This window comes from Pan troglodytes, chromosome 6 (assembly GCF_028858775.2).
Source record: "Pan troglodytes isolate AG18354 chromosome 6, NHGRI_mPanTro3-v2.0_pri, whole genome shotgun sequence".
Taxonomy (NCBI): Eukaryota; Metazoa; Chordata; class Mammalia; order Primates; family Hominidae; genus Pan; species Pan troglodytes.
This window is the reverse complement of record NC_072404.2, coordinates 35,305,901-35,318,317: the sequence shown is the minus strand read 5'-3', so window position 1 is coordinate 35,318,317 and position 12,417 is coordinate 35,305,901. Positions and strand designations below refer to the sequence as shown.

General features: G+C 42.7%; 1 protein-coding gene and 1 long non-coding RNA gene across 11 annotated transcripts in view; one reads left to right on the top strand and one right to left on the bottom strand.

The window, feature by feature from the left end:
* The window catches only part of LOC134810421 (uncharacterized), a 74,651-nt gene extending 69,108 nt beyond the window's left edge, over positions 1–5,543 (top strand). For all 3 annotated transcript variants that reach the window (XR_010158375.1, XR_010158374.1, XR_010158373.1), the window contains exons 2-3: positions 3,129–3,389; positions 5,462–5,543. This is a non-coding gene — a long non-coding RNA (uncharacterized LOC134810421). The remainder of the gene's footprint in view (positions 1–3,128; positions 3,390–5,461) is intronic.
* The window catches only part of CHN2 (chimerin 2), a 317,736-nt gene continuing 309,440 nt past the window's right edge, over positions 4,122–12,417 (bottom strand). For all 8 annotated transcript variants that reach the window (XM_016957223.4, XM_003318375.6, XM_009452832.4 and 5 more), the window contains 3 exons: positions 11,060–11,197; positions 9,029–9,134; positions 4,122–5,881 (listed from right to left, as the gene is read on the bottom strand). In XM_016957223.4, coding sequence (XP_016812712.1) covers positions 5,710–5,881; positions 9,029–9,134; positions 11,060–11,197 — 416 coding nt within the window. In that variant the 3' untranslated portion in view covers positions 4,122–5,709. The remainder of the gene's footprint in view (positions 5,882–9,028; positions 9,135–11,059; positions 11,198–12,417) is intronic.

Sequence of the window (12,417 nt, the reverse complement as noted above, 5' to 3'; positions counted from 1 at the left end):
CATGCAAGTATGACAGATGTGAAGATTTTTAAAGAGCTGAGTGGCAGAGGGATTGGCATGTTCATCAGGGACCTTGGCCATGAGCAACAGATCACATGCTAGCTGGTTTAAGCAGAAGGGATTTGTCACAGTGCATTAGGTAGCAAACTGAATCTTGAGGATAATTTGGATTTGTTGACAGATAGCATTCAAAGCCAGAGTGAATGTGATTGGCTAGGGAGAAAGTAGGGTGAGAAGCAGCCTTGGAGGATGCATCAGGGACTTGCATGTTTGGGCAGAGGAGCCTGAGCAGAGGATGCGGGACAGGATGTACCGAGGGGTATGAGGGTTTGTGAAGGAGCCTCCACACCTGCTGCATGTCATCTGGCCTCAGTGATAGACCTGTGAGGTTGGTGAGTGGGGCCTTGATCTGTGACCGAGCCAGGTCTTGTGGCTCTAAAGCCAGTGCTCCACAGGAACACTTGATATGCATCCACAGGAACACTGGCTTTAGAGCCACAAGACCTGGCTCAGTCACAGATCAAGGCTACTAACATTTGGAACTAGGCCTCCTTAACTCACCCTTCAGCATGTTCTTTCTGCACACTCACTGTTGTCCATCGTTTGGAGCTGTGGCTAACGTCTGAACTCTTTCCACCATATCACTCTGCATGGGACAGGTGTGGCTTCACTTCCAAAGTTCATTGGGTAGTAATAGTTACCATTCATGAAACTCTCTCATTTGCTAGACAGCCGTAAGTGATGGTGCCTTATCACTGTGAATAAGGGATACTAATGGTTAAGCATTCTCAAACATTTCCCCAAGTTGTTGCATATTTTAGAAAAGCATTTGCTTACCTACTTTGTTCTCCAAATATGCTGAGTGCTGTCCACAGAGTACCTTAAGCCTCCATGGAATAGGAACTGGTATTAGTTCATTTTAATGACAAGAAAACTGAGACTTAAAAAGCAAATTAACTTTCCATAAGTCACACTATTAGAAAGAGATGGAGCTATGATTTAACCGGAGGCTGTCTGGACCCAGCACCTGACCTCCTCGTGTCTACATTGCACTAGATTCTAGCCAAATCTACCATTATCTATGTAACCTGCAATTGAACTAGAGACTTAGATCTTCAGATTCTTCAAACTGAATTATTTTGAAGCTTAATCATTCCTTCTGGGGAAAAGGAGAAAGAACATGCTGAAGAGCGAGTTAAGGAGAAAGTCAAGGAGAAAGCTTCAATAACCAAAGAGTTCAGATGTTAGCTCCAAACGACAGACAGGAGTTAGTGTGCATTTTCAGAATCTGCTTCTCGAATTATTCCCCTCCACTACCACACAAAAATGGGACATTTGAGTGCAGTATTTGTAGAAGGAACAAGCCATGAATTTATAAAAGTTTGGGGTTGGCTACTGTGTGCTGGCACAGTGCTGGGTAAGGATTGGGTAGGATGGTGAGCAAAGCAGATCGGATTCCAGTCCTCATGAAGCTTATAGTTTAGACAGTGTTACATTAGAGACAGAGTTGGTAATATGGTTATAGGGGTGGGACCCATGGAGATCTTGGTCATGAAGGGAGGAGTGTATGGGTGGGGAAAGTTCTCTACCACTTCTGAGAATCTCAACAACCTTCACAGTGCTGCAAAGCCCCTTTCTTTGCTAATGAGTCCTAGTTCATTTCAGGTATCCAAACACCTTGAGTAAGTTGGATCCAACCCCAGGTCAGGTGTAAGTCCTGATTGCTCAATCAATGGAATTACCTGAAAGACTTGTTAAAAAAGAAAAAAAAAAAGAAAGAAAAAGAAAAAGATCGCAAAATGCTTCCCCTGGATTCAGTGAGTCAGGCAAGAGAATTTGCCTTTTTAACAAGTCCCAGTTCATGCTGTTGCTGATCAAGGGATCTCATGTTGTGAACCACTGATCTAAACTAATCCTGGTGATCTCATTCCCCTTGCTAGTGACTGGTTTAGCCACATGTGTGCAATGCAGTTCTGGCCAATGTAAGGGATTGTATGTTGGGGAATGTCATTCAGGACCCCTATTAACTTCAGTAGGGATGGCACCAGGTTCAAGAGGCCAAAGAAGAACCAGAGCCAGTAAATAAGACAGAGTGTTATTGGTGGGAAACTTATATACAGAGCAGTCCAGTGGCAGCAGGCTGGACAGGAGGACCACATGGTCTAGTGGTGGCAGGCTGGACAGGAGAAGCACATGGTCCAGTGACAGCAGGCTGGACAGGAGGACTACATGTTCTAGCGGTGGCAGGCTGGGCGGGAGAACCGCTGCTGCTTGTAAAAAGCATGCAGTTTATAGAGCATTTTCACTTAGCACCCTTCCCCTAACAACCTCCAGCTGGCAACCTTCATTGAACTCAAAGGGTCTTGATCCATAGGACAGGGCAGGGGCTCAGATGTTCCTCATAGATGAGAAAGTAATCTCCAGGTTTGCCACTCCCAGTTCCTCAAAAGTCCAAATACACATTCAGGCGTGTCTGCCACACAGCATCATTCTCAGGGTATGCTTAAGTAATTGCTGTCAGGTATCGCTGTCTACTATACAGGGGACTCCTAGGAAAGTTTTCCTCACTGTTAAATGGGACACACAAGAAGAGAAAGGCATTGACTTGGTGGTCTTTGTAGCCTCCTTATAACTATGTGAGCCAAAACCCAAGGGGAAATAACAATAAGCCTAGGATGGTGGAGCAGAGAGAAAGACAGCACCGACCTTGGAAATGGCCCTGATGGCTGGTACCTCCTACATTCTGTGTCTGGAGACAAATATGTAGTACCCATTCCCCTTAAGAGTCCAAAACCCTTAACACGATCAGTTTCCTCTCTCTAGCCAGACTAACTTTATTGTTTAATTCTTCCAGGGCGATAAGCCTTTTCCTTGCCTCCAAATATTCAGTGTCTAGCTCATTAATAAATGCTTGATACATACTGGTTAAAAGTTAATGTTATATTTTTAAAATAAAAGACTGATTATACACTGGATATTGATAAACTTGGCAATTTATAAACTGAGTTGGGTTTTCACAGGAGCCAGGACAGCCCAGGCAATCCTTCACCTATATGGTATGTTTCTTTCTAATGCTCTCTTCACTGTCCTTCCCTTAACCTTCTCTCTTCCTCTCTCTTCCCTTCTAGGCTGTTATCCTTGACATCTGCAGCAGCCCTTCCAAGCTGTGGAGACCAGGTCATCTGGAATGCCCATTTATGTCAATGGAAGAAAGAAAAAGGGGTCTCCTCCCATCCTCACCACTGCATTCTTTCTCCCACCAACCCTGCTCCTGTCCCACTTCCCACAACTCAGTTGTTGACAATTGAACAGTGGGTTTCTGGAAACAGTGCTGCCTCCTTGATGGTCTAACTACCAGAGTTATTCTAACAGCAGGAATTTCAAGCCAGGTAAGGGGAGCCATGTCAGGCTGCCAGATGGTGGGGAAGACAGGTGTGGGTGAGCTGGCTTCAGACTAAAGGAAGAGGGGATCAAGTGTTGGGATCCCATTTGAGAAAAGGAGTCAAGTGAACTTCATTACCCATTATAGAGGCCTGTTATATCCTTTAGTGCTATTTGAACTTGGATTGAACCTGTGACAAATCCTTTTCTTATGCTTCTTCCATCCCTGCTTCCATGTTATATCCTTTCCCCTTCTAAAATGGTAATAATGAGAAATAACTATTACTAATTACCCTAGAACATAAATTTCATTTAAGGTGTCACAATCAGATTATCATCTTCAGTTTTTCAGAGCCGCAAACTTCCCATGGTTATATGCAGGTAGTACTAAATGGACGGATCTGGGATCAAACTCAAGGCTTTCTGACTTTAAAATTCTTGTTCTGCTACTCTCCAAGTGGCCTAGGGTGATTTGCCCTAAACGGTTCACCTCTGTGTGATGATGCATCCATGCAGTGGGGCTTATGGAAAGTGAATGTGGAGCCTCAGGGCCTTAATCTTGAAGGAGGCTCTCTAGAAGGAAGCTTGCAGAAGGAGTGGGGACTCGATGAGATGCTGTTTTCTCATTGTGTTTCAGTGATGATTGAAAATTTGCTGCCAACGTCTATCTATCTGGAAACAATGTTTTGATGATCCACCACCCCATCCCTCCAAACCACTTTCTTGCACATACTCCAGAATAATAGACAGAAGAATTTAATACATGTGATGCTTTGCCTTCCATTTACACTATCATAAATTACAAAGTATTGTTCACTTCACAAAATAAAACCATTTCCAGATAATTTTTTGACAGTATCAAGAAGTACATAAACTACAACAAACAAATCTGTGCAGTTGGGAGGAGGGATAATAGCAGGGAAGAGGTCAAACCTCCCTGTGCCAATGGAGTCCATCTGCATAGCCCTTGGGACTGTCCAGGTCAACAGTCACACAATGATGCTCCACGTAAAATAGTCATTCTCTTCTGCTCACTCCAAAGCAAGACTGGTGAGTTTACACAAATCATCTCAGTCAAAGGAAGACATTGCAGTTGGATTTTTTAAAAATCTAGATTTACAGTTTTTGATGTTTTAAATATTTCACCTATGTTACAAAATATAGAAATCTTGGTGTGAAAGGCTCATGCTAAGATAAATATAACCAAGTGAATGGAACTGTAGTAATAAAATCACATTATCCACACAGAGCTACTTTTGTCAAGGAGGAACAAATATCTGGTAAAAACTAACCTTATTCTCACTTTAAAAAATAGGTTTGTAAAACAAGAATGAAAAACACTGACAATTATTCTGCAGATTCGCTTTTCACCAATACAGAAATGTGGCAAAAATACAATTTGATATTAACAGATGAATTCAGAGGGCTTGGCCGGGAAGAAAAGAGGGTAAGTGCTAACTTTTTACACAGACCAGATACATCCAGGGTTCTCAAATAATTTCAGGTAAAATGACCGCATTCTGTATCTTCTGGGATACACACTCATGATACGAAAAGACTATGACCAATTCCAAAGCATACTTTGGGAATTCACAAAATTTGTATGAATAGAAAGTTTGTGGACATTTCAGACCATCCTACAATTGCTATAAATATATACCATACAATAGAAGAATGCCAATGCTTAAGAGCAAAAACTATCCAAAGCAGGAACACAAGGGGCAGGTGAAATTTCATTGAAAAGCACTGAGGAGGACAGAGGTATGTCAAGATAATACTGCATTTGTGGTCAACTTTTTCAGGGTGTCACAGCAAAATGAGGGACAAGGTACACAGGGTAATAACCAATGCACTGCATTGAGTTCTATTTGCTAAAAATAACATTCTTGTGGGTAAAATAAAAATACATTTTACGATATAGGTTTCATTTAACAGAATTGTCTTCTTTTTGTAAGTGGAAAATGTATAACTGTATCAAGTACCTGTATGAATTAAGTTCCCTTTTATTACCAATAAGACTGAAGTTTAAAGGTCTACATTGTTTTTTAATAAATTAAAGATGTATTAATCACTCTTCCAGCAAACCAGACATACATAGGAGGCACAGCAAAAGACCCAAGGTGAGGGGCTTCCCTCACCTTCACCCTTGTTCTCACGTGGAGGTGGCGCATGTCTATGAGACACAGTACCCCACTCAGCGATCCTCTGCAGTCCAGCAAATTCTAGCACTTGCTTGGAAAACAAATCAAGTGGTAAGAAATGTTTTTATTCCTTTAGCTTTGTCAACTTGGATGGGGCTGGGGCCATTCAGCTCATTTCCCTGATGGATTAGAATAAAACGTCTTCGTTTTCTATTAAAATCTGCACAATCAGCTTTTGGTACCGCATATCATGCAGGGTGGTAAGGGTGCTGTCCTCAGGGGGCCTCATCAGAGTGGGCCCAAACACGATCCCCAGATTTTCTGCATTCATGAAATTGTCTTTTTCATTCATAGTAACCCTGCAAAACAAAACAAACATATAGAACAGAGACATTATGGAGACTTGAGGATTGATTTTATGTATTGATTATGTATGTAAGTCCCAAGAACATCTGTGGTTCAGGAAATTGCAAGAAAAAAATTGGGAATCAGAACGGCAGAAAGGTATTTTTGGAAGGGTAATTTACTGATTTTTCATTTTAAATTGTTGACATTGCCTTCGCCGGTGGGAATGACTTACTTATGTGAATCTGGCAGGAACACAATTTTTAAAATTAGAAAATTAGTCCTCCTTATTAAGTAAATGTGGAACTATCATTTAAGGAATACTGGTTTGTAGGGGCAGCAGATTCTGAGGCTGGCCCATGGTCCTTTCATAGGCCTTATACAGAAGGCTTTTTTCCCCCGCTTGTTGCTTCCTACTGGTCTGTATGCTGGAGAGTGGGAAGGGAAGGGCAGGATCCCTCTCTGCTGGGAGGACCGGTGCCAGAGGAGAAAGGTTATGTGTAGAATGGGCTGTCATGAATTATGAATTTAGGAAGAGCCAGGCCGTTATCATGGGGTGGGGGAACAGCTGGAATGTCACCAAACTGGACGGCAGTTGGGCATTATTTCTAGTTCCCACAGGATGAGGTCTACAGCAGTTGAAATTAAAAATCATTTCGACATCCAGATAAGAACTGCAGAGCCTTTAAGAATAAAATTCAAACTGCAAAGCTGGTTTAACACCTTCCTCATGGAATAAAATTACAATCTCCCAGAGTTTTGTTTTCACAAATTTAAGTTTTAGAATGTTCATAATAGATGTAAAAGGGAGTGGGTTCTCCAAAAACGAGCGAAATATAATTAAAATGTGTTTAGGTTGTGTATAAAAAGCCATCCCTTTCTATTTCCTTATAACTCATTAGGATTAGCCATTGAGTATTATTTTAAGGTCAACCCAGTTTGTGGCATGTACATGCCACAAAGCTAAGAAGAGGGTTGGAAAGAGGACATTTCTCACCATCAAAGTGCCCACAGTTTCCTCTTAAGTCAGGCACTATGCCTGACCAAACAAGATGGCTGGCAAACCCACTATGATAAAGATACAGTATTATTGGCATTTAAGGTTCAGCTGAAAGGTGTCAGCATTTTTCTGGTAGTGGTACTTTGCCTTCCAAACTGTAACAACTGGATATTGATCACAATAAATATTTTACAGCTAATTGAAAGCCAGATGTGATACCTATAGTTTATTATCTAAAAATTACTTGTACTCCTAAATTCAGTAAATTAATCAGAATGGGAATATTCTGAGCTAAATGTTACCATCACCCTGAATCTGAGCAACAATATTGTATGTCTTATAAGGTAGAAAAATAAAAATCTCAGTACCTGCTGTTTATACAGTCCTCAGTTTGCTTCTTTTCACATACTAAGTAGATCTGTAAACTGGTCAATGTAGACAATTTTTGGTTCATTTTATCAAAGAATGGGCTGCTGCCAAGTATCTTTCAAAAACACAGAGGCACACAGATGTGCCCTGATCCCTCCAATGTTATAACACCATTCATCGACCTCATTACACATGTGCAGTGAAAGAGAGAGACACAAGGTTTAGGGAGAATAGTGTCACCAGAGGTTCTAGTGTCCCATAAACATCCAGACGTCTCCATCTCTGTCTCCCACACACTCACGCAGACAGCTGTGTGTGTGTGGCAGGTACTCTCTGAGATGGACCTCAGTGATCCATGCCTCCTGGAATTCATACCCTGCATCCCTTCCCCTAAAGTATGGGATGGACTTGATTTGCTTCTAACAGATAAAACATGGTAAAAGCAATAGGATGTCACTTCTGAGATTAGGTTACAAAAAGACTGTCTCTCATATTGGGTGCTCTTGCTTTTTTGTTCTGAGAGAAGCCTGTTGGCTTTTTGTGAGCTGCCTATGGAGAAATGCACATGGCAAGGAACTGAGGGTTGCCTCCAGCAAACTGCTGGTGAGGGAGTGAGGCCTTCAGTCCAACAGCCTTTAAGGAACTGAATCCTGCCAACAACCATGTGAGTGGGCTTGGAGATGGATGCTACCACCATCAAGCCTTCAGGAGTGAATTTTTTTTTTCTTGAGACAGCGTCTCATTCTGTTGCCCAGGATGGAGTACAGTGGTGCCATCTTCGCTCACTGCAGCCTTCGTCTCCCGGGTTCAAGCAATTCTCCTGTCTCAGCCTCCCAAGTAGCTGGGATTACAGGCCCATCAAGCCTTCAGATAAGACTGCAGCCTCATTACAGACCTTGAACTGGAGGCAGCCAGCTGAGTCACACCTGGATTCCTGACCCTTAGAAACTATGAGATAATGTATGTTTACAGTTTTAAGCCACTAAGTTTCGGGAGCGATTTGTTACTCAATGAGAGAGAACTCACACATCCAGAAAAATAAGAGATCAGGCTGGGAATGTGCTCTCCCAGGAGGCAGGCAGGCTCAGGAGCCTGGAAAGGGGCAAGCAACAGGGGGATGAACAGGACACAGAGTACAGGGCTTGTGTCAGATGAAGATGCAGACACGGAGGCAGAGTAGTTAAAGGCTGTACATCAGCCTGCCTGGGATCCTGCCTTCACCTCTTCAAATCAGCTGTGTAACCTCCCCAAGTGTCAGCAATCTCACAAGTGACACAAGGCCCCTAATGGCGCCCCTTTCTTTTTCTTTTTCTTTTTTTTTTTGAGATGGAGTCTCGCTCTGTTGCCCAGGCTGGAGTGCAGTGGCACGATCTCGGCTCACTGCCAGCTCTGCCTCCTGGGTTCACACCATTCTCCTGCCTCAGCCTCCCAAGTGGCTGGGACTACAGGCGGCTGCCACCACGCCTGGCTAATTTTTTTGTATTTTTAGTAGAGACAGGATTTCACCGTGTTAGCCAGGATGGTCTCAATCTCCTGACCTCGTGATCCGCCCACCTCAGCCTCCCAAAGTGCTGGGATTACAGGCGTGGGCCACCACAGTGGCGCCCCTTTCATAGGGATGATACACTGAAAGTGCCTGGAGTGGTTCCTGGCACAGTGAAACTCCAGCAGTTATGGCTGGGGCTGGAGGCTTGGTCCCCTCAGTGGGCTGGGGAGGAATGCCATCCACTTTTCCTCATGCATTAACCGCTCTAGGAGCAGAGCAGGCTTTGTGCACGAGACATGAGCTTACTTTTTGAGGTGGATCATTAGGTACCGGAGGGTTTCATAGTGGGCAGGAGGCAGCAGCATCAGCACTTCATGGACGGCTTCCAGCCTCTCATCTGCATTGGAGATTTCTGTGAAGTTCATGCATGATGGGTATTAGTTCAGAGTGTGGCATTCAAGTTTTCAGAGAAGTAACAAGAAGTTTTTGTTTTAGCCAGAAGTGGGGAAGGATTCTAATAAATTCATGCAATCCAAGCACTGTTTCACTTAATCAATTTGTTGGTGTCCTGTGTCATTCAGGAAAGAGTTTGAGGCTGAGCACCACATGCTTATTGAATGTCCTCTGGGTGGCCAGAGGCTGGACACTGTCCTTGCCCTCCATGAATCTGTAAACCAGCCGAATGCTTACAGTCAGGGAGCATATGTGCAGACTATGCTTTGCCTTCTTCTGAACACTAGATTTGCTAGAAATATCCCTCTCACAAGTTTTAATTTAAACTGCACCACATACGGTAGTATTGCCTTGCAGTTGTCTAATGAGTCTTTCCCTGGCAGACTTCTACAACCTAATACATTTTACAAGGCAAGGACATTGGCAATGAGCCACCCAACTCAGCCTGCACTCATGGCACTTCTCACCGTGGTGTTGGCATACTTAACCCCAGTGCACAGCCCAGGTTAGGAAGTGGAGACTGGACACATTAACAATGGGAGGAAGAGTACATGCTTCTGGCTTTTGGGTCTCTGATAGGTACTGGCAGCTACTCAAAGAAAACCCTCCTGCTATTCCTCCTGGAGTAGAGGATATCTAGATGCTAGAACCTTCTTTGCCAGGACCACTAGGGCCCCGGAAGGAGGGAATAGTCTTACCGGGGTCAGGGCCTCAGCTCATCTGAAAAGTGCATCTCACACTGATCCCAGCCTGCATCTGTGTCTCCCCATCAGGCATCTCATTACTATATTTAACAGCATACCTAAACTTTTCAACCTTTAAAGGTTTTTTTTTAAATAAAAACAACAACAACAACAAGCAAAAACTTCCTCAAAGTGAGCTTGACTTCTGTGTCATGTGTCTCAGCATCTGAATCTACCTTTGGTCACTTTTGCCTCTTCCTGGGCAAAGTGTAGCCCCTTCCCCTAGACCTGCCCCCTTTTCACTCTATTCCTCTCTCCCTCAGCAGTGGGCCCAAGTGCCAAACACTGAATGAGCAACCCCAGGCTGATGGAAAGCAAATCCTGATGTCCCATTCCTGGACGCATGAGCTCAGCTCTCCAAGCCTTGCTTTTCTTCTCTGTAAAATGGGATTATAATATTTGCCACATGGGGTACATGAGAGAATTAAACTGGTGAGACGTTCTAGTATACTGCTTGACACAGTGTATTCTGGCCTTCTATTCATTTTGAACAGCATCAATAGACAAAACTTGCTTGTGACTTTAACTGATTAGGAATGAAATTCTGCCTAACAGATAAAAGTAGTTAATCTAGACCAAGCTTGTCTGACCTGCAGCCTATGGGCCGCACATGCCCAGGACAGCTTTGAATATGGCCCAGCACAAATTTGTAAACCTTAAAACATTATAAGATTTTAAAATAATTTATTTTAAAAATTATTTAAAATTATCATTAAAGCTATCATTAATGTTAGTATATTTTATGTGTGGCCCAAGACAATCATTCTTCTTCCAATGTGGTCCAGGGAAGACAAAAGATTGGATCCCCATGATCTAGTCAGTCCTCATTGAAGACTTTTTTTTCTGCTACAGAAATATTCATGCTTTCAACATATAATAGGCCTGACTGTGTTGGTTCCCAGCATACAAGGAACAATGTGGACAGAACTGCCTGACACATACATCAGCCCACAGAGTTCTTAGAACTGGTTCGACTCAGCTGTTGAACTATGCCTGGTCAGCTATTTATTGTTGTGCCCTCACTTGACAAGACAGGCACAAATGCAATAATTTAAACAGTTCTGAGTTTTAATTATCTGAAGGTCAAAAGCACTGTACTTAAAAATTTGGTAGAAATAAAAAATTAATTTGAAGTACTTACTTGCTGCATCTATAAATTTGGAATAGGTATCATATGTGATGACAGGGATGGGTAAGTCTCTGAAATACAGTTTAAGGGCTCCAGTGATGATGTTTATGTCTGGATAGACATTGGCAGATATATCGGCCTTTTCACCATCTGAAAAACAATCAGTGATCCAAGTCCTAATTAGGACCTTATTTCACCAAGGCATGTACAGAAAGAAAAAAAAAAATCCAACGATGAATGCTCCCTGACAAGTCTCAGCTAACTCTTTTGGCTTCTAGTAACACTGAAGTGTAGGAGGCAACAGAAAGGAGTTTGGTGAGAGGGAGGTAGGGTCTGAGGGTTTGTGCAGGCAAACGGGTGATAAAACAAACTTCAAACAGTGATTTGGGTCCCAGCCCCTGGTAATTTGCTAAATAGAAATTTAGCACAATAATGTGTATTATGGACACTAAGGTTCATAATAAAATGACAATCTAATCTGAAACAAGAGAACATCAAGAAGCTCTAATACATCTCCACCAGTGTTTTTTAGACTTGGATTTGGAAGTCACGTTCACAAAATGATTGTTGAATAGTTTCAGTTCTTACTGTTTCTTTCAGGCTCACTGAAGGGTTTGTTTGTTTGTTTTTAACTTGATCCTTCCTCCCTGATCCCCTAGGACTTTAATCTGGGAAACTTTACCCTTTCCTCTTGGATATGTGATGTTATATTTCTTATCATTCTTTTTTGTGTGTGTGAGACAGAATCTCACTCTGTAGCCCAGGCTGGAGTGCAGTGGTGCAATCTTGGTTCACTGCAACCTCCACCTCCCGGGTTCAAGCAATTCTCGTGCCTCAGCCTCCTGAGTAGCTGGGATTCCAGGGACGTGCCACCATGCCTGGCTAATTTTTGTATTTTTAGTAGAGAGGGGGTTTCACTATGTTGGCCAGGCTGGTCTCGAACTCCTACCTCCAGTGATCCACCTGTCTCGGCCTCCCAAAGTGTTCGGATTACAGGTGTGAGCCACCGCGCCTGGCCTATTTTGACAGTTATTTCACTTCAGCACTTTAAATATATTATGCTAATGTATCTGGTATTTATTGTTGGTCCAAAATTGTTTCTTTGTAGGCAGTACAAAGGATCAGCATAGAAGTTTTGACCTGCTCCGTTTCCAACCCCCAAAGTGCTGGGATTCTAGGCCTAGCCACCGTGCCTGGCCTATATTTCTTACCATTTCTAACAATAGTTCTCAAGACATTTTTTGACTTTTAGTTTTACCGTTAGGAAATACCACTCCAATTTGTCACAGACTATGACATTTTTTAGATAAAAATGTTTTAATCATATAAGAATTCTTAATATCTTTTGCATAAAGAATTAAAAGAATAAA